The 20,683-nt window shown below is 45.1% G+C and overlaps 1 protein-coding gene across 1 annotated transcript in view; it reads left to right on the top strand.

Moving 5' to 3' along the window:
- Positions 1-20,683, top strand: part of TDRD9 (tudor domain containing 9) — a 68,681-nt gene that overhangs the window by 37,485 nt on the left and 10,513 nt on the right. The window contains exons 13-24 of the mRNA XM_054972137.1: positions 929-992; positions 1,570-1,614; positions 4,130-4,246; positions 4,839-4,946; positions 8,063-8,163; positions 9,979-10,152; positions 12,088-12,199; positions 12,376-12,588; positions 14,684-14,773; positions 15,785-16,045; positions 17,286-17,450; positions 19,289-19,359. Of these exons, the coding sequence (XP_054828112.1) occupies positions 929-992; positions 1,570-1,614; positions 4,130-4,246; positions 4,839-4,946; positions 8,063-8,163; positions 9,979-10,152; positions 12,088-12,199; positions 12,376-12,588; positions 14,684-14,773; positions 15,785-16,045; positions 17,286-17,450; positions 19,289-19,359 (1,521 nt within the window). The remainder of the gene's footprint in view (positions 1-928; positions 993-1,569; positions 1,615-4,129; positions 4,247-4,838; positions 4,947-8,062; positions 8,164-9,978; positions 10,153-12,087; positions 12,200-12,375; positions 12,589-14,683; positions 14,774-15,784; positions 16,046-17,285; positions 17,451-19,288; positions 19,360-20,683) is intronic.

Here is a 20,683-nt window from a genome sequence, read left to right as displayed (position 1 = left end):
CAGGCAGCCCTACCTGGTTCTGGCTAATCCCTTCTAGCCTGCCTGCAGGTTGGGGTGTGGCCCTGTGCTGCCTTTCCTCTACTGATGGTAAGGTTACTGGATGGCTTGCTGCTGGATGGCTGTCCCTGTTTCCTGCCTTTCCCTCTGGGCTAGTCCCTTCCTGGTTACCCTCACTCTCTCTGCCTGGGCTCCTAGCCTCCCACTGAAGGGTGGGGCTGGCTGGCCTCCACCTGCCCCGTTTGACTCTCTGAGGCTTGAGTGTCTCTTGGCAAGTCCGGAGGCTGAGCCTCGGACCCCGGACATGAGGTAGGATAGGCTAAGAAAGCAGTGATTGGGGTCTGTGTATCTTAAATATCATCTAGTGTTACTCATTTTTTTAAATGATGTATATACCCACACACAGACATGCATGTAGAGATAACATGATATATAAATGTCTGCCTAGTAAGAAATCACTACATTTATCTGATGAAATGGGCTGGAAATGTTATGTTGGAATAATATCTTGTTAGTGTTTAAGGTATCACAAGATTCCTATTTTGCCAACAAAATTCTAATTCTGCTATCCTTCTAAAATTATTAAGTAGGTCAAGGTTACTCAGTGAGCTTCAATTTTCAGTTTTTAAAATCTTTTGCCCAATTAACTATGAGGACAGCTCTAATTTTTTACTTACAAAGCACGTACAACTAATCTCTTGCTTTCTCTGCCCTGCCTGCTAACAAGGTTGATCTTTTTCTTTGGCCAAGAAAAATACTGAGAATGTGACTCCTTATGTTTTATATAACGTCATCAATACCCTACCCTTTCAGTGATTTGAAAACAGTATAATAAATGCTAGCAAATACTTAGAAGGCAGTAATATCATTTTTTAAAACAACAGCGTAAAACACTATGTTTTTAAATCCCCCTTTTTAAATTGATTCACAGGAATAAAATGCATTTTTCTGGGAACAGCAAGAGTGATTGCATTGCACTGGTTATGGCATTTAAGGTAATCTCTCTCCACCCCCCCCACCCATACTCCCCCAGCAGGGATGCCAGGGAAGGTTAAACATGCCTAAGGATTTTCACATTGTGTTGCCATCTGGATGACAAGGAGGGGGATATAGTTACTGCAGACTGTGGCAGATAGTTGCTAATATTTACATAGCACTGGCTGGTCTGCGTGTGTTTTCAATGGGTGTGGGAGAGCAAGCCAGACAACAAGAGGACCACATTGCCTTTGTAAGGACTTGTGTGTGAGCCTGAACCTGGAGACTGGCTTTTATATTAAGGGCTAGTAGCTATTCATAATAATCTTGTGCTGATGTGTTACTTGCCCTGCTGTAAGAATTCATGCATCTGACGAAGAGAACTGTGTTTCTTGAAAGCTTACACTACAGTAAAGTTGGTTAGTCTTAAGGGTGCTACTGGACTCTTTTCGATTTTGCTACTACAAACTAACACGGCTAACTCCTCTGGATCTAAGAATTCAGCATCTTAGAGTCTCTATGTTCAAGTACAAATTATTGTGTGTTTTGTGTGTGTGTGTGTATGTATAAAATCTTTTTTTTTTTGGTTAATTTCAGGAGTGGCAAGAGAGCAGGCAAAAAGGAAAACTTAGACATCCTAAGGTTAGCTCTGCTCTTATAATTTAGGGCTTTCCCTTGCTAGACCAGAAAGCTGATTTTGCAGTGGCAGCTCTCTCCCACCCACCGTCTTCCCCTCTGAGGTTATTTTTTAAAAGTTGAAAGTAGAAAGACGGGTTGGTTCTGTGTAAATAGATTCCTCCCTATGAGACCTGTCCTGTCCTGGACGATTCAGTGCCTGCATGGACTGTACCGAGAGTTCCTGCATGCTGTGGTCTGGCGGCAGAAATGGTCTTGTGGCCAGGATAGGGAGCTTCTCTGCAGTGGCGGAGACAGCAGTAGCACACCATGACTGACTCACTTGCTTCCTTTTGTCACAATACTGGAACTCTTCCAGTAGTGGTGCAGACACATGAAGCCAGGTTCTTGGGTAGACCCTGGAAGGGTTCTTTGGAGGGAGGGTCACTATAGTTTTGCAGTGTATTACAACAAACATTTTTTGCTTTTTTTTCCAGGATGAGCTTGATTGGGGCCGTTCCAAGTATATTCATATAAAAAGAATTAGAGAGGTAAGCTGATCAGGTGTCTTGGCTTTCCACTGATCCCACGTCCAATACAAAGCCCTCTGTTTCTGAAAAAAACTTTTTAAAAAAAACTTTTCCATTAGAGCAAATATTTATTATTTTGAGATGGAGAAAAGTTTCACAAAATAAAAACTGCGCCCATTTCCTGCCATAAACAAATACCCCAGCCTGCTAATAACGGTACATGAATCATGAGGCTTTCACCTCCTGTGAAGTCCCTCTGTTACCCTTTGAGCTCTCTCTAAGGCTCCCTGGCTGAAAGCAGAGCTGTCCTCAACCATCTCCTCCAAATCTGTGGACTAGCAAAAAGAGGTGCAGGGCCTCTGCTTGGGCCCCAGCACAACATCCGAGTGTAGGCGGCTCCTTGCACAGTGAACGTGGGGCATCAGGAGACCCCTTCCCTGCAGATGCACAGGGAAAAGGTGCTGCCCTAATGCAGGGATTCAAAATCTTCTGTTAAATAACAAAAACAGCATCTCAGCCTTTCAGTTATTCAAGTAATAAAGTGCAGCTCTGCGGCGCAAATTGTACAAGATGTCACTTGCAAACCGTCTTAAGTGGTTGGTCAAACTACCGTTTTAATTAATGTGTGACCTGCTCAGACCCCCCCCCCCCCCCCGGGCGGCTGCTCAGACCTGAAAAGGAGTTGCTACCTGGTGCGGTGTGCCTTACCCCCAAGCCTTCGGCTCCTGTCCTCCACCAGTTTGGAAAGTTGTGTAAGTTTTCACAAGTTTTCCTTGTGTTTTACACAAATTTTCCTTGTGTTTTCCTGGCTTGGCTCTGTTTGAAGGAGAGAGCACGCTGAAGTGTCATGGCATTTTTGTAGCACAGTATATATAAACTCTTTGTTATCTGGCACTTGCTTATCCAGAACACTCCCTCAGCCACCATAGCCCCCACATCTTCGGGTATGCACTCACCCCTGTCCTGCCATTCCAGCTGGACAGCTTTATGCCTTTGACCACAGCTGGACTTCTGGCAGCCAGTTCTGCTAGGTGACGTCATCCTCACCTATCCCCTCCCCCCCATCAGCTTTCCTTGACCTATCAGGAACCAGTTCTACTGGAGGCTTCCCAGGTAGCTAGTCCGCTTGTTTGCCTTCTGCGTGGGACATCTTCATGGCTTGGGGGAAAGGGATACAACAGTTTGATTTGTAGTTATCTGCAGCTGGGGTACCTATGCTGGTACTCCTGCCCTCCTTCTCTGCCCCCCTCTTGTTTCAGGGAAGCATGAACATGCTTCCTCTGGTCAATCCCTCTTCTCCTCTGGCATCCTTGCTGCACTACTTTCTTCCTCTTTCTCCCACTGCTTCCTGGCCTCCTTTCCATCTCTCTCCTCATCTTGGGTCCTCATGCACCTTCTGCCTTGACCCCGGTACCCTCTTCCTTCTCTTGTTCCCATGTGTCTTCTGCTCCTTGCCATCTTTTATCCCCAGATCTCTCTCTGTAGCTCACCCTTTCTCCTCCTAAGCAGCTTTTGTGGGTAGTCAGGGCCCTCTGTCAGCCCTGGAGCCATTTTCTCAGGTACTTCCTCATGCTGTGGCTCAGTCCTGTGGGGCCCCTCCATGCCTGGGTGATGGCCTGCTAGCCTGCTGCCAGTGAGCGGCCGAGAAGCCACACCACTGGCAGCTGACAGGCCAGAAGCTGGCCATGGCAATGGTACTAACCCTGCTCCTGCTGTCTTACCCCCTCTTGGGCTGAAATCTTCAGAGCTCCTACCCTCCTGCTAAGTCGCTGCTGGATGATGTTCAGGCCAGGTTGTGGTGGGGCCACCACAGGTGGCAACATCTCACTAAATAAGAAATACAAAGTAAACTATTTATTTGGGGGGGGGTGTTAAAAGATCATCTCATAAAATGTTTATCTGCTTTTAAATACGAAGCACTTTCCTTTTTCGCTTTAACCAGCAAGCTTTCATATGTGAATCTTGGTAACCTGCAGAATTCTGGCTAACGTTGGAGTTAAAACTTCTTGTAGGTGGCTGAATTGTATGAGGAGTTGAAAAAGAGAGTCAGTGAATTCAACATGCATGTTAACCCTCAGCCCCCTGCCATGGATCGTGACTACGTGTACAAACAGCGGTTCATTTTGCAGGTAAGGGATGCACTCGGATATATGAATGCACTCGGATATAGGGATATGGATGCACTCGGATATATGGAGTTCAATTTACAGGAGATGTATGTCTACAAAAAATGCAAGAGACTTTACGATTTTAGTGCTCCTCTGAATAGTTTTTATCTTAATTTAACAAGCATTCAGCTTTTGTAAGTAAGGGATAGAAGTCTTGCCTTTTATTTTTATCTTGGGTGAAGTGTGCTCGCTTCCATAGAGGCCCATCGCAATTACCGGAAAAGTAAGAAAAAGCACAATATCGTTTCTACCCGTGTTACTTTACTGTGGGCACGTGTGTACCAGAGGTCCAAGGGGATAATTTTTCTGTGCAGTGCACCTGAGAGAGCCACAAAATGTCGGTAGAAACTAGAGTGGGACTACTTTGTTGATGCTGTTATTTTAAAAATTGATTGTTTAGAAGGATCCTCCAGGGAGCTTATGTAAGATTTTTATTATCTCCCCCACCCCCACCTCCGCTCTGATTCCCAATCACACATACATCTCCATGGTGGAGAAAATGGGTTTCTCCGAGGGAACTGTGTGTCTTGCAATTTTCTTTCTCTGTTCTCAGGTTGTAATGGCTGGTGCTTTCTATCCAAATTATTTTGCTTTGGAACAACATGATGAAGAAATTGCTGCGAAGGAGCTGTCGGGCAAAGATCCCAAAACAACAGTTGTGGTAGGTTAATCATGTTTGAGCAGCCCAGTTGGTGTGCGAATAACCATTGCTATGGCTTGGTTTTTATGCAGTTTACTTGAAACTGCTTGTCTCGCGTTTTCTTCAGGGAGCTCAAGGGAGCTTATGTGACTCATCTGCTACTTTCTCCTCACAGCAGCCTTATCAGGTAGATTGGCCTGATGTCCTTCTGGAAACTTTTGAACCCAGTACTTGCTCTCCAAGCTCAACAGTCTGCTGCTTGAAGATGATTCCTTTCCCATATGTCATCTTGATTTGGGGATTGCTCAGTACTTATTCAGATGGTGACATCTTCTGGTCGTGGGAGGAAGTCAGATACCATTGCACATTACCTGTGATGCGGATTGACTGTGTCTTTATGTGCAGTCCCACATTGGCGCTGCGCATGTGCAGGCTTGCCATTTGGAAAGGGTTCTGTAGCTTTAAGTGACTAAGAGGGGCTGCCCCCTCGGAGTCCATGAGACAAAACACAGTGCCCCCTTCCCTCAGTTTGATCTTCACTGCTGTGAGGAGAGGATTGTTCTTCTGGTGACTTTACATGTTTTGTCCTGAGGTGATTTTTGAGGCATCTTCTTGTTGAAATGTTTCAACATTTTGGGCGGTTTGGAGTGTACATGACACAGCAGAGCCTGCGTGTTGGCTGCTGAGGTAAAAAGTTCACACAAAGTCTGCTTTTATCTTCAGTAAAGAAATATAGTCCTTTATTTAAAGGAACTCCATTCTGGATAGGATGGAGGGAGCATTCTTATTTTGCTATGCTACACTAGGATGGAGAGAGATGCAGGAAGCATGTCCTGCTCTCATAGTGGGAGATGGAGGAGAGAGAAGGTGTTAGTCATTCCCTGAGTGTAGCAGTCCTACTCATTAGAGGGACAGCAGCAAAGCAGGAGAAAGGAAGGATGCATAGGCCCTGACCTATCCATCTATCTATCTGGCTCTCTGTAGTTCCGTCCCCTCTGAAGTCTAAGGCTAAGAGACAGTGCAAAGTCCTTCACTGCCAACATTTTTTGCAGACAGTGGTGAGGTTGAGGAACTAGCATTCCTAAGTGTGCCAATGCCTGGTTCAGCTCAAGAGAATGACGTGGGAGGAAGAGGGGCTTCAGCCTTCCCTCCCATGCTGATTACTCAATCCAAAATGCCTGCAGGGGGGCATATTTGCCCAGCTGTGGGGCCCCCACTGGACCATAGTGTTTGGGGGAAGGGGTTTCAGCCTTCCCCCTCATGCCATTTCCTCCATACATGTGGGAAATGGGCCTCAGGTGTGAAGAAGAAACTCAGCTGTCTCAGGGTTGGGTCAGGGGCGTTGGGTATATTTATTTAGTTATTATAGCAAAGTTGCACAGTGGGGAAAGCACAGAATCACATGCAGAAAATGCACTTCCAGCAAGTATATTTTTAAAAAAGAAGTAAAACTTTTATTGAGGTAGATTCACAGATGCATCCATTTTGTAGTAGAAAGGAGACAGCAGCCTAACTGAAAGAATAGTTTTCCCTATCACAAGTGGCCAGCTAATCCGGCTGCCGATGTGCATAAATGTGGTAGTGTGGCTGTGGAGATGTCTTTCTACTTGCAAGACCAAGAGAAGAAAGATAACATAGGCACAGGAAGAGAAGGAGGAGGAGTCAGAAAGAAGCTTCCAGCTTAGGCAGAGAGGCATCCTATACACTAAGAATAGGACAATCTGTTCTAGTGCAAGGAGAAATATAGTGCCCCACCCCCCCACTGCGAGGTCCAGGCATGCCTTCCTCCAGCAAGGGGAATTCAGATGCTGCATGTCAGAAAACGCAAGATGTCATTTGTCCCTGAGTTTTATAGGCAGAGTTAGAATTGCAGCCAAGATGGTGCCTAAGAAACCAAATGCCAGGCTTGCAGAGGCTGTAGATGGTTAGTGATGCACGTGGTAATGCCATCAGGTCTGCTTGATAGAATCACCAGTTTGCAATACACTCCCTCAGTGCCTCACAAGGAGCTGGGAAGTTGCAAGAAGGCAAAAGGGAGAAGTCTTGCACTTAGTCCAAGGACATAAGAAACGGGAACTCGGGACAGAAGGCTTGGGGACTGCTCACTAGAGGTGGGCATGAACCGCAAAAAAAAGAACCATGTGGTTCGTGGTTTGTGCATTTTCACGAATCGCGAACTTCCATGAACTGGCGCAAGTTCGAACCGATTCGTGCTTTTCTAGTTCATGGGGTTTAAATGCCCCTTTCCATGTCGCTTTGCAGTGGCACGGAAAGGGGCATTTACACCCACCGATTAGCTGCTTGTCAGGGAGATCCCCGGCAAGCAGCTGATCATTGAAACAGCAGGGCTTGGCTGCTCAGCCAGGAGTTCCCAGCCGGCCGGCCAAGCCCCACCCACAGTTTAAATGGCCATTTCCCCGCTGCTCTGAGCTGCGTTTAAAGGGCCATTTAAACTGAGGGTGGGGCTTGGCTGGCCGGCTGGGAACTCCTGGCCGAGCTGCTGTTTAAATGATCAGCTACTTGTCGGAGATCTCCCTGACAGGCAGCTGATTTGCAGGTTTAAATGCCCCTTTCCGAGCTGCTTTGCAGTGGCATGGAAAGGGGCATTTAAAACGAACCAGCAGTCCAGTTTGGAAGTTCGTGGAAACGAGCTTCCACGAACCACTGGTTTGGGAACCATGAACCGGGCTGGTTCATGGTTCTTTTTGGTTCATGTTCCGTTTTGTGCCCATCTCTACTGCTCACACATTGTGTGTCCGGAGTTCGGTGCTGAGAATTCCATTCTCATGTGCTTGGGAGCCTGATTTGGGATTGAGACTATAATGTGTGGGAATTAAGTTCCCAGCAGGAACCCAGAATGCATCTGATGAAAGTTGGGCAGGCACATGGTCTTTGTAAATCTAAATCAGACTTGGGTGCTAGTGGACTCGGGAGTTGAAGCTTCCCATGCACGGAAGGAGAAAGTTGAATTTTACATAACCCACCAAATCTTTTATTGCCACTCACCATTGTCAGTTTAATTGATTAATTAAATAGTGACGACGTAAGAATGCATGTACAGTGATGCTCAGAGATTCATGTCCTTTGAAATGCCAAAGCTCTGCCTATCTGTAGCCCCCTCTCTTTATTTTAAACAGTTAAAGAGCATTCCCTCATATGGATTCCTCTACTATAAACAGCTGCAATCGCTGTTTAGACAGTGTGGCCAGGTAAAATCCATTTCCTACGATGGATCCAAGTAAGTGACTTTTATAGTTTTCTGAGGTGACTATACATGAATTCATGGTGTTCAGATTTGGTAGTTTGCTGGTTTTGGAGTGTTGGCTTCTACAATAACATTTAGAAGTTTTAGAATATTGATGCTTCTGGGTGGTTTTCTAATGAGATAAATTAAAGAAATTTATTTATTTATTTAAAATATTTGTATGCTGCCTTTCTAGACAGGGTGCCCAGGGTGATGAACATTAAAAAATTTACAACATGCTACCTGGATCCATGCTATCCATCAAGGCTTGACTATTGTAATGTACTATACATAGGTCTCCCATCTAAGTTAACTAGGAGACTCCAATGTATTGTCGAAGGCTTTCACGGCCGGAGAATGATGGTTGTTGTGGGTTTTCCGGGCTGTATTGCCGTGGTCTTGGCATTGTAGTTCCTGACGTTTCGCCAGCAGCTGTGGCTGGCATCTTCAGAGGTGTAGCACCAAAAGACAGAGATCTCTCACTGAGAGATCTCTGTCTTTTGGTGCTACACCTCTGAAGATGCCAGCCACAGCTGCTGGCGAAACGTCAGGAACTACAATGCCAAGACCACGGCAATACAGCCCGGAAAACCCACAACAACCATAGGAGACTCCAATTGGTACAAAATGCCACAGCTTGACTGTTAACAGGAATGAGCAGGAGCACGAAAATCACTCCCATCCTGCAGTCACTCCATTGGCTACCTATCAGTTACCGTGCTCAGTTCAAGGTATTGGTTATTACATGCAAAACTCTTCACACCCTTGGTCCAGCATACCTGTGAGACCGCCTCCTCCCTATGTTCCTCCACAGCAACGTCACTCATCTGAATAGGGTCTCCTGCAGGTGCCAGCCTGCACATGGCTGAAATCAACCGCAGCCCGTACATGGGCTTTCTCTGTGGTGGCCTCTAACCTGTAGAGCTGCGTGCCTGAGGAGGTCAGCAGAGCCCCCACTCTCCTAGCTTTCTGCAAATAATGCAAAACCGAATTATTCAAAAAGGCTTTTTACTCAGATAGGAGGTCTGTATTGTAGGGATAGGATCTCAGATGCTCTGCTAATGAGTTAGGGACCATAAACTTCACCACTCTCTTACCTTACATATTATCTGTTGCTTTAAATATTTATTCCTATGTACTACCTGTGCTTCATGTTGTCTAATGTCAGTCTTAGAATTGATTATGTTCTGTTTTAGCATTTCCTCAACTTTGTATTGGATTCTTGCTAATGCTATGTCTTTGTAAACTTGTATTTATTTACCCTGTGGCATTGTTTATGGAAATGTCCTTGACCCTGTTTGGATACTGTCCTTGATACTGACTGTACTAATCTCACACTGTGTAATCCGCCTTGAGTCTCAGTGAGAAAGATGTATAGAAAGAGTATAAATGACATAAGTAAAATAAAGTAAAATGAACAATTTAAATTTAAAACCACCGTCGGTTCTCTGTGGGGTACTTGAAAGTATATTAATAAATATGGGAAGACATTTCTAAGTAAGTAGATATTTATAAGTAGAGATGTGAGCTTCAGGTATCCGATTCGGGTAAAATACCCGAATCGGGCCCGATTTGGAAAGCTTCGGGAAACCCGAATATTTTTCAGGTGCACACCCCTAGTTATAAGCTATTCTTTGTTTGTAAGTTGTACTTTAGATCCAGTACAAAAGTAAGAAAAGGTCCTGAACAGAACAGTCCTGGCATTTTGCTGAGTTTATTTTTATCTTGGGATTATACTTGTTTTTTGAAACTTTGTAAGGACTGTCACAATGTTTTCTCAGGTCTAACCCCCTCCCTTTTTAAAAATAGAGCTTTTGTAGAATTTTCCCGGAATCCAATGGAACGCTTTAAAACGCTTCCAGCTGTGTACATGGCCCTTAAGATGTCACAACTGCGGACTCAATTTGAACTTAATGTACATTTGTCGGAAGAGATTGAGGAGAAAATGGACACAGGATCAAGTGTAATAGTAAGAAATACACGGTATGGTATTGTGTAGATGTGTTAAGTTCTGTAAATAACAAGGAATATTTTGTGTTTCAGTTGAGAGACTTTGGAAACGTTCATGTTCACAGATGCGTGTGTGCTCCCAAGAAAAGAATGAATTTTGCAACCAGTATTGCAAATGAACCCAATGTGGATAAAGTTCCTTAGTTTGCATAATTTATTTCTGCAGTCTTTGTGGAGCTAAGCGTCATGACGGAGCCTTGCCCACTGGAAATCCTTTCAGTCCACCCATGTGGCTTTGTAGATTTTATTGTCCATGCCCTTTGAGGCTGTCATAGTCATAGGGACTAGTCACTTTAATTTAGAAAAAAATGAAAGTGAAGGTTCTCCAGTTGCTGAATTCCACAGTCAGCACTGAATTTCCTTTGCATAGAATTTCAAAAGGCTCAAGATTTTTTTTTAAGTATTCATGGTTTCAATTACAGCTCAAGTGGACGCAAGGGTGGGATCCCGTAAATGAGTTCCACGCATGCTAGATAGTCTCAGCTGTGGAGCACACTTCCTCTTCTGCTAGTAAGGGCCCATTGAAAATCATCGATGCTGTGTTTTAGCAGAAGAGGAAGCTTAGATCGAGACAGAAACTGTCCAGGTGTGAATGCTAAGAGAAAGAGAGTGATGTGGATACCTGGAACAAGGGAAACTCTTGGCATCCCCAAGTATATATGCTCTGTTTGCTCTTAAAGTATATATTTGAAATTAAATTTATAAGTAACCAAAGTGGATTCACAAAATGAGAGCAATGTTGTACAAATCCATGAGAGCAAATCCATGTAAACTTGCCAATGTTTTTATGAAAAGATTATTCAAGTGGCAGGTTAAAAAAAAAGGTATTTTTAGATATTTATGCCCCACTTTTCTTCCCAGTGAGCACCTAAAAACAGCTTACAACATTGTTATCTCTAACTTCATTTTATCCTCAGAGCAGCAACCCTATAAGGTAGGTTAGGCTGAGAGACAGAGTGACTGGCTTTAGATCACCCTAGAAAGCTTTTGTGGCCAAAAGAGGATTCAAACCTAGATTTCCTAGGTCCTAGTCCAGCGATGGCAAACCTATGGCACGCATGCCACAGCTGGCATGCAGAGCCCTCTCTGTGGGCACGCGAGCCAAGTCGCTGGATCGCTAGTTCCAGGGCTCATTTGGAACTGGAATGGCGTTCTGAGCAGAGATCACATGAGTTTTTGCCCTGCCCACATGATTCCTTTTCCTCGAGGCTGCCTCCCTGCTGCCCATCTCTTTAGCAGCAGGAAGCGAAGGCAGCAGCCAGGCTGCTGGGGCTGGCTTTCTAAAGGAGAGTAAGCTGCTTTGATTTAACTTGCTTTATTTTCAGTCGTGGCTCTTGAGAGAGAGAGAGTGCTTGCAAGCAGGGCTGCTGGTCTAAAGAAGGGCAAACTGCTTTGATTTAACTTGCTTTACTTTCATTCGTGGCTCCTGAGTGAGTGAGAGAGAGAGAGAGAGAGAGAGAGAGAGATGTTAATTAGTTGGGACAACTGTATGAGTTGTTTTTTCTTAACTAAAACCTCAGTATTCAGGTTTAATTGCAGTGCTGGCACTTTGAAATAAATAAGTTGGTTTTGTGTTGCAGTTTGGGCACTCGGGCTCAAAAAGGTTCGCCATCGCTGTCCTAGTCCAACATTTTAATGACTGCACACCATGCTGGCTCTCCAAATAAACATATTAGTTCCCTAAAAAACCCTGAGGTTCACATAGCAAGGTAGAACAGAATATTCTACTTTAAATTACTTCACAGTTGTTCCGAAGATTAATAAATATTTTTCAGTTGTTCTCAAATGAAAGTGTTTGTATTTTCCAGCAGCATGCTGGAATGCTTAATTGGGAAAAAGCTCCCATGTTATTGGCTCACCATTGGTATTTTGTGTGTTCTGTTGCTGTGCTTGTTGCTCCTTTACTAGCGTGAACGTGGACTTTCAGAAACACAAAGTGGCTCCCGCGCAAAAGTTTTGCAGTGCTTTAGAAAAATCACAAACCATCACAAGCCTTGATTTATCCATCAACGTCACAGAGGTAGGGATGTTTTTGAACTGAAAACGATATCACATCAGCCTAGTGGCACTGGAGGATTCCAAAGATGGGAGATTTGGGCTTCAGGGATGTGAGGAGGCTCTTCTGACAATTAAAAGTAAATTAGGTGGTGGTGGTGGCGGAATTGTGTTGTTACGAAGTATTTACTTTTCTTTCAGGTGGTCGAGGTGGGACACTTCTGGGGTTACAGAATTGATGAAAAAAATATGACTTTACTAAAAAATCTGTCTGCGGAGATCAACCAGCTAGACCTAAAACCTCTGTCAATCCGTCCCTATCCAGACTTGGTTTGTATGGCACCGTTTACAGATTGGGAAAATGAAAGATACTACAGAGCCCAAGTCCTGTATGTGTCTGGAGAGAGTGTTGAGGTACCCTTCTCCTTCCTAACGCTTGAGGGATCTTTGTTCTTAAAATATAACCAATGCAACTCATGAACTATCAAATCATAAACTTAAAAAGAAGGAAAGGATCTGTAAGTCCACCACTATGACATACTGCTTGTTCATAAGTGGATTCCATGATTACCCTGGAATGGTAATTTGAATGGAATTTCTTGCTTCTAAAGAATGCCCCTTCCACTACAGAGTAGACCGCTTGTGTCTAGGGTCCCTAACCTGTTTCAGATGTAACACAAACACATAAGTTGCAAGATCTTCTAAATTCCGCCTTGTGCCGTGCCTGATTACAGTCCTGACCACAGCTCAAATGGCAAAGAGTCTTCATTCCACCCCCACCCCACCCCCAATCTCCCAGGCCATTTTCCTAACTTGAAACAGGCCCAGGGAGTGTTGTTTGGGAAAACTCACATGCTTCCTAGGATACATGTGTGTTTTCCCAGTAACACACTTCTAAGTCTCTTTCAGGATGGAAAACAGTAGAAGGGGAGAACTGAAGCCCCTTCTCCATGTGTGCCACGGTTCTGATCCTAATTGGGTTCTGGTGAGGTCAGGTTCCCCTGGCAACTGGTGGGGGTGGGTATAGTACTTACTGTGTCGGGGAGGGCTTGCCAATGACATCATTATGTTGCTGATGATGCACTGACATCACTCCCGATGCATTCAGAAATGACCTCAGTGCATGGCTATGAACGCTTTGAGCAAAACTCTGGTTTAACCAAAGCATCCTGTGGTCTTCCCCAAACGTCCTCCCCCAGCAACATGCTGACATCACTTCCAAGTGCTCAGAGATTGATGTCAGCATATAGGTTTATTGCTGACATTTGCCTCCCATTTTCTGACTCCCCCCCCCCCCGGGGGGGCAACTTTGTGGCAGCAGGAAGTGCCCACTGGTGGCAGAAGATCCCCTGCTACCAGCGGGGAACAGTCAGCCTTGGCGCTGACATTCCTTGCTTGAGGGGTGGTACTGTGGTAGCCCACGTACCTCAGTGGTGGCTCCTTCAGAGTGCCTTCCTTCTGAATCCTCTTGTTACCTCAGCAATTAGTAGCATTTAAACAATACCCCCCCCCCCCCCGCCAAAAACACCTGTCAGGGACTGTTTTAACAAGGAAAAACTTTTGCAGTAAAACACCTTCCAAAGTACTGCGACAGTAAAGAAAATATGCAATGTATGAACCCAGAAGAGCATGACACAGCTTTGTTAGGAGAGCAAGAAGCAAGACAAAAATGGACAATTGCCTAAGTGACTCATGGCCCCTCCTTTTTGAAGAGAGGCTTTCAGAATGTTGTTACTTTTTCCTTCCCAATTAGATAGGTATTTCATCGACCAGTAAGTCTGGCTGTGGGATACTTGAAAAGATGTTCCTACTTCCTGGGGCAGCTATGCTAATATGTCAACTATTGGCAGGGGTGGGGGGAGGCAGCAGCTGGCCATGTGGATTGGCTGCTTGTCACCTTCTTGAAAGTGGGATGGAAACGATTCCTGCTCATGCATTGCTTTAATCTGGAGAAAGCTTCCCATGCATTGTACTTTGCCAGCCACAACACACAAATATCTCTCGTCAGGTAGCCACTATTCGATCTCCCCAGTATACATGCAGTTTCAGACACCTTCAACATGGCAGCCATTTGTGATTTATTATTATTGCCAGCAATAGACATGGCATTTTACAGAATACATATTCCTCCCTGGAGGTGCATAAAAGTCTAAACTAAGGTGAAACCAAAGATAGGGAAGGGTGATAGAGATGGGGATAAATACAAGAAGAATATGCATTTATTCAGTTTTTAATCATTAGCTGTCGTACAGTGTAAGAACATTAGAAAAGCTCTAAGGGATCAGGCCAGTGATCCTTCTAGGCCTTTCATGCATTGGCCAGTCAGTTGCCCCCGAGAGCCAGGAAACAGCCTAGAGGCCTTCACCTGATGTTGCCTGCTAGTGCTGGTGTTCGAAGGTTTAGCGAGCTTATAAGTGTAAGGTTGTTCTCTTACATGTGCCTTCTGCCCATTTCCTTTTCTGCTTGAAAGAATTGTCAGTCTCCAATCTGCGGTTGCCTTGTTGCCTAGGTTTTCTACGTAGACTATGGCAATAGATCCAAAGTGGCATTGGACCACCTGCGAGAGATTCCGGATCACCTTCGAAAGCTTCCTTTCCAGGTAGCATTTTTCCTCTCTTGTACTTCCTTCCCTGATGTTTAAGATCATCTGGAGAGGACCGGCTTCCAATTCATGGGAAGTCGTTCTCAGCTGTAACATGCAGCAGGCCATTTTTTTGTCGTTTGCTCTGTGATTCCTTTCCTGGATAAACTGGGTTAGCTTTGTGTTCACGGAAGTTTTGTAAGAAGAGTAAAGACCTTACTGTTTCAGCTGGCTTTTCAGGAACTTAGGGGTCAAAAGAGCAAGGTTTCTAAAGAGTTGAGTCTGCGTTCCCCAGACCCAACCCTTGCCGCTACATGGCAGCTTTGGGAAATAATTGTTAAACAATAAAGGAGAGCCCAAATGGTCTCAGAATGCCTCTGCAGGAGGAGGAGCTTCTTCCTCCCCCCTCAAGCCTTTCCCCATGTCAAAATGGCACGAGGGGAGGGTTTTCCCCCTGTTTTTCCCTGTTCCACATGGAGTATTTTGTGCACACAGAGCAGTAAAAAAAGGGAAGGGACCCCCTCGAGCTATTATGACATGGGGAAATGACTTGAGGAGGGAGGGAGGGAGGAGCTCCTCCCTCTGCCACGGAGACATTCTGAGGTTGTTTGGGCTCTCCTTTATTTTTTAACAGCCATTTCCTTTTTAACTGCTGTATGGCTCTGGAAACCTGAGTTGGGTCTGACATCTCTGCACGTTTCACTTGACCCTTAGTTTTTCTCCCTTCCTTGTGGAGCTGCTACTTCCCTTGGCTTTATTTTTCAGATGAATTGTGTTCTGTTTGCTCTGTGTTGCTGTTTTTTCTACCTCATCTTTTTTTTTTTAAGTTGTTACCTTTTGGACCTTCATTAAAAAGCCGCTTGTTTTATGAAATAAATTTTAAACATTGACGAATCCATGAACTGTTCTATAAAAAGAAGATAAAAAACCAAACCCTTTAATCTTTTGGGTTGAACTCTTTTTTTTTTCATTTTTTCAGGAAAAACCATAATTAAGAAATGCTTTATTTTGACTTTTTGTGTGTCTTAGGCTCTGGAATTCAAGGTGCGCAGAATGCGGCCCTCTTCCCAGTCTCTTGTATGTGGAGAGCAGTGGAGCTACGCAGCGAGCCAAAGGTTTGCTTCGTTGGTCAGCGGCTGTGCGCTGATGGTGAAGGTCTTTTCGATTGTGCACAGCATCTTGCACGTGGATGTATTCCGGCACTCTGGGATTATGGATGTTGTGAATATTCGAGACGTACTTATTCAAGAATGCTACGCCGAGTTGTCAGAAGACTCCTATGAATCAAAAGTACGCCTTACACTTTTTAATTTCTGCTACAACTAGGGATGGATTTTTTAAAATTTTAATTTATTTATTTATTTTAAGATGTGGAACCAGGAGAAGGGAAGAGCAAAGCCAAGAAGGGCAGGCGGGCTGTGTTTCATAGGGTAAAGCTATACAATGCCTTTATTGGTGACTTGGGTGTAGGTTCCCCATACTCTGCTTGCTGAACATTATTTTAAAAATTGGCAGGAGACCAGTTCAGCTCACAACTGTGGCACTAGAGGAGGAGGGGCTTCTGCCTCCCCGCTGCACCATTTTCCCCAAGCCAAAATGCCCCGGAGGGGGAGTTATTTGCATAATTGGAGCTGCATGTGCACAGAATATTCTACATGCGGATTCAGAGTTAATGCAAATAACTCCCCACCAGGACCATTTTAGTTCAGGAAAATGGTGAGTCTGGGGAGGTAGAAACCCTTCCTCTCCACTTCCACAGTTGGGCTCCTGTAAGCTTTAAAAATGACATTCCCCACAGCTGCTCAGGGGGAAACAAGTTAGGTCTGTGGAACCTGGACCTGACTCACCAAAGAACATTGGGGTCCCAGATAAAGTGCTTTACATAAAGCCACTGTCTGCATTATGCCAGGAAAACTCAAAAAAACCCTGCTCAGAATATCAGAATGCTTGACGGGCGCCAGGAGGCACCATGTTGGGGACCCTGATCTAATCACTGAGGGATGAGAACATCAGCGCTCTTCCAGTGCGCTGCCACTTTAAGGCTTTGCCTCTTTATTGCATCTCCTGCTTTGCACTCTCCAGCTACTGCACGCTACAGGGATGAGGGTCTAGGACTGCCCTCCTCTTACTTCTCTTTGGTAAACATAACTGAACTGAACTGAACTCAGAGAGCAGAATCCCAAATATAAAAGAGTTTGCTTTAAAAAAGAAAAAAGCATACACAATATTCCATTGCGCAGGTACCAAGCAAGGATGAAAAGAAATCTCAATAAAAATGCTTTCTGTAACCTTGCTCAAGACATATACAGGAAGTCATTTTTTGTTCGACTGCCCTTGGACCAGAACTGGGGAGGGGGTGGTGGTGGATCTCTTCCCAGTGGAAGGCGAGTTGGGGAGAGAAAGTTTCAGCCCCCTCTTCAGAGCAACCAGCGCGAGGATGCCCTGAATCCCGCTGCAAAAGGGACAAACTTCTAATAACACCTTCAGTATTCTTTCTCTTGCCATATGTTAATCAACTCAACGTTTCTAGCTAAGCAGTGAAACTCTCAAGCAGTTGTTTGCGAAGCCAGATGGGAAGACGGGGAGGAGCGTTGCCACCGGCGAGACGAACTCGAGAGCACAAGAAGAGGATCGTCTGATCAAAGCGCTATTGGATAGCAATGCCACCAGTAGGCTTGGCATGCCCAACTGCAAGGTGAGTTGAGAAGGTAATGACATTTTTTTCTTGTTCATTTTCAGAATTATGTGCCACGGTTGGTATTGCAGGATGTAAGCTGTGCTTCCATCCGTATCTATTAATAGGACCAGCATTGAATCTTGGCAACTTCCCAGCCTTGTTGAAACGTCAACCCCCCCCCCTTTTTTTTTTTTTAAAGAAATGTGTGAACAGAAATGACAGCTGGGTGAACTGCACTGTGCTCACGTGGTCTTTAACAGAACAGCCAGTTTTATTAGTGGGGAGACAGTGTTCATGCAAGCAAACGTACGCCTTTTGGATTTTCTGATGTTCTTGGGAAAGTGCACAAGATCCCACAGCTTAATACTACGTGAGCTTGCTTAGACAAGAGTTTGCATATTAGATTCATGCAAGGGTCAGTGAAAATGAAATGTGTGCGTGCACACACATCAACATAAGAAGTGCTTTGCTGGAGCAGACCAGTGGTTCATTTAGTCCAGCACCCTGTTTCACGCTGAGGGCCGATGCAGTTACTCCGGAGGGCCAGTGGCAGGGAATGGAGGGCAAGACTTTTCCCCAGTGTTGCCACCTAGCATAAGCATTCAGGGCTTTACTGTTTCTGGATGCAGAGATTCTCTTTAGTCGCCACGGGCTAGTCGCCATGGGTGGGCTTCTTCTCCACGAATCTTTCTAGTCCCCTTTTAAAGTCAGCTAGGCCTGTTGGCCATCACTACATCCAGTAGCGGTGAGTCCCACCATTCAATTACTCGTGTGAAGAAGCGCTTCCATTTACCTGCCCTCGATCGTATGTTACACCAGGGCTACTTGTTGTGACCTGCCAAGCTGAAGGCAGAGCACGCCTTCAGTGTTACAAGAAGTAGGCAGTGCTAGGAGTTTGCTGCTTTGGTGTTTAAATATTAAGTGCCAACTTCCTGAGGGAATGAACTATCAGTCTGTATGGCGGGGTTGTGGGGGGGGTGCGGATTCCTCTCTCTTTAGGGGCAAAAGGAAGTCCTTCCCTCTCTTCTGAATCAAGCGCAGGTGGAAAGGAAGCCTCAGCCAACCCTCTTTCACCCGGAGGTGACCCGACCTGACTCCTGGTCCACATAACATCTGGGAACTAACATCTCCAAGCACTGCAGGGCTGGTTTCTGCCAGTGTGGCATGGGGGAAGGGGGGGGCTTTGGGCTTCCCCCCTGTGTTGTTTCGTTGAGCCAAACATTTCAACCTAAAAAAAAGGGCATGGGAGGGAAGGCTCCTCCTCCCCTTCACTCATGGCCAGAAACCGGCCCCACGGTGCTTGGGAATAATGTTTCCTGGATGTCACACGTGCCACAAGTCAGGGTGTGCGATCCTCCAACTTCAGTCACATGTAATGTTTAGTTGAGGGTAGGAGTGGCAGCTCCATGTCTTGGTGCAGGAAGATAGATCAAGATGGTACCTGAAGAAGCGAGCTGTGACTCACAAACGCTCATATTTTACCACAAATTCTGTTAGTCTTATAGGTGCTACTGGAGTCTTGCTCTTTTCTATTGGTACAGGAAGTGAGCCCCTCCTCCCTTGTCTTTCATTGTGTCTGGGAATTCTGCTGCTGAGGATATTTCCTCATGGCATTAAGGGCGTTGTCACGGGCCACCCATGACTGGATCCAGTTTAAAGGACGTAAGGAAGGGCAGAATTTTTAAAAAAAAAAAACATTTTCCTGCAGGATAAGGAGTCAGTAGAAACCTTCTCCTTCCCTGACGCCTCCCAGCCTTTTCACATATGGACCCCCACACACTTTGCCACTAAAAGTATTACTAGGACACATTAATATGTTGGTTGATTTGTGACTTTTTGCGCTCTCCTTTCTAAAGGCGTTGCTGCTTGGTCCATACAACCCCTACAATATGAAATTCAGCAGTATGACCAGGATCTCCCAGTTCAGGTAGGATGGTGTATTAGCATGCCTGTTATGATCTTCACTTTCTTTAGGGTGGATTTTGCTTTAATCTTTCCCTTCACACCCTCTGGGTAGTTAGCTGCCACCAGGAATATATTATTCCAAAATATTTTATTCAAATTTCCCCTTTGGTAACGTGTTTAAGCGTCAGGCTCCTTCATGGTTCTATGTGGCCCTGAGGATATGAATGGGATATAGCAATGACAGCTACGCTGGGATATAATAAAACAAAATACATGTTTATTTTTCAAGAAGCGTATTGGTTTCATAAAAGTAGTTCTTAGTTCTTAATGTTACTTCCTATAAACTCATTCACACCAATCTCTTCTAAGGCTTCACACACAGTTAGCCTCCTTCACTAGACTCAATAGTTCTCTCACAAATACTTGAAATATAGGCAGCACACAGCTGGCCTCTCTTTCTCTGACTCTCATTCACAGAAATATGAAACCTGCTCAGGCAGCCCACAGCTGGCCTCCCTTTCCCTGACTGAGTGTCCTTTCACAAACATGCTCAGTTCAGGTTCCACACAGGTTATATTTCTCTCATAAATACTTCAGTATACTCAGGCAGCACACAGCTAGCCTGCTTTCTTCTGACTCCCCCTTTTCTCTCTGCACTGTCAGTCTCAACTGCATTCACTCCGCCCACACTCTCAGTCATCAACCAATCACATCACTCACTCTTCCCTCTCTCTCATCCCCACTCTTGACCTAGCTCAAACCAAGCATTTAAAGACACATGCACACATTTACTTGGAATCATTACAGTGCCTTTCTGGGAAATCTTGGATGTTTCCTGTTACACTGCAGGGAATGGCCATCTCTGGCCCTTTAAGGTGCTGCCGGAAGACTTCCACCCATAGCAGAGAAATTTTGGCTCCGTTAAGCCAGGAATTACTTCTGGATATTGTGGGGGGGAGGGTTGTTGCATGGCATCGCTGGAATTTCTTTGGTCAGCAAGAGCTTTTCTTTTGCTTTCAGCAGGAGTTCCCAATCCCTGCACACAAAGGAATGTGCATCAGTCAGGTTTCTGCACCAAAATTGATGGGTGTGCCTGTGGTTTGTGTGCCTTTGTCAAAAGTGACAAGTGAATTTCCATGGTGCAGTACCGGCTGGAGACTGGTTAGATGGATGATACCACTTTGGGTGGCCCCAGGGAATGAAGTGTAGCAACGCCGATCATGTGGGGGTAACTACTTTAAAACCATAAGATGGGAGCATTCTTCATTCAGAGTAGTAAAGACTCCAGTAGTAGTCTTAAAGGTGCCATTGGACTCTTCACTATTTTGCAACTATAGACTAACACG

Source organism: Eublepharis macularius, chromosome 2 (assembly GCF_028583425.1).
Source record: "Eublepharis macularius isolate TG4126 chromosome 2, MPM_Emac_v1.0, whole genome shotgun sequence".
Lineage (NCBI taxonomy): Eukaryota > Metazoa > Chordata > Lepidosauria > Squamata > Eublepharidae > Eublepharis > Eublepharis macularius.
This window is presented reverse-complemented; position numbering and strand designations above follow the sequence as displayed.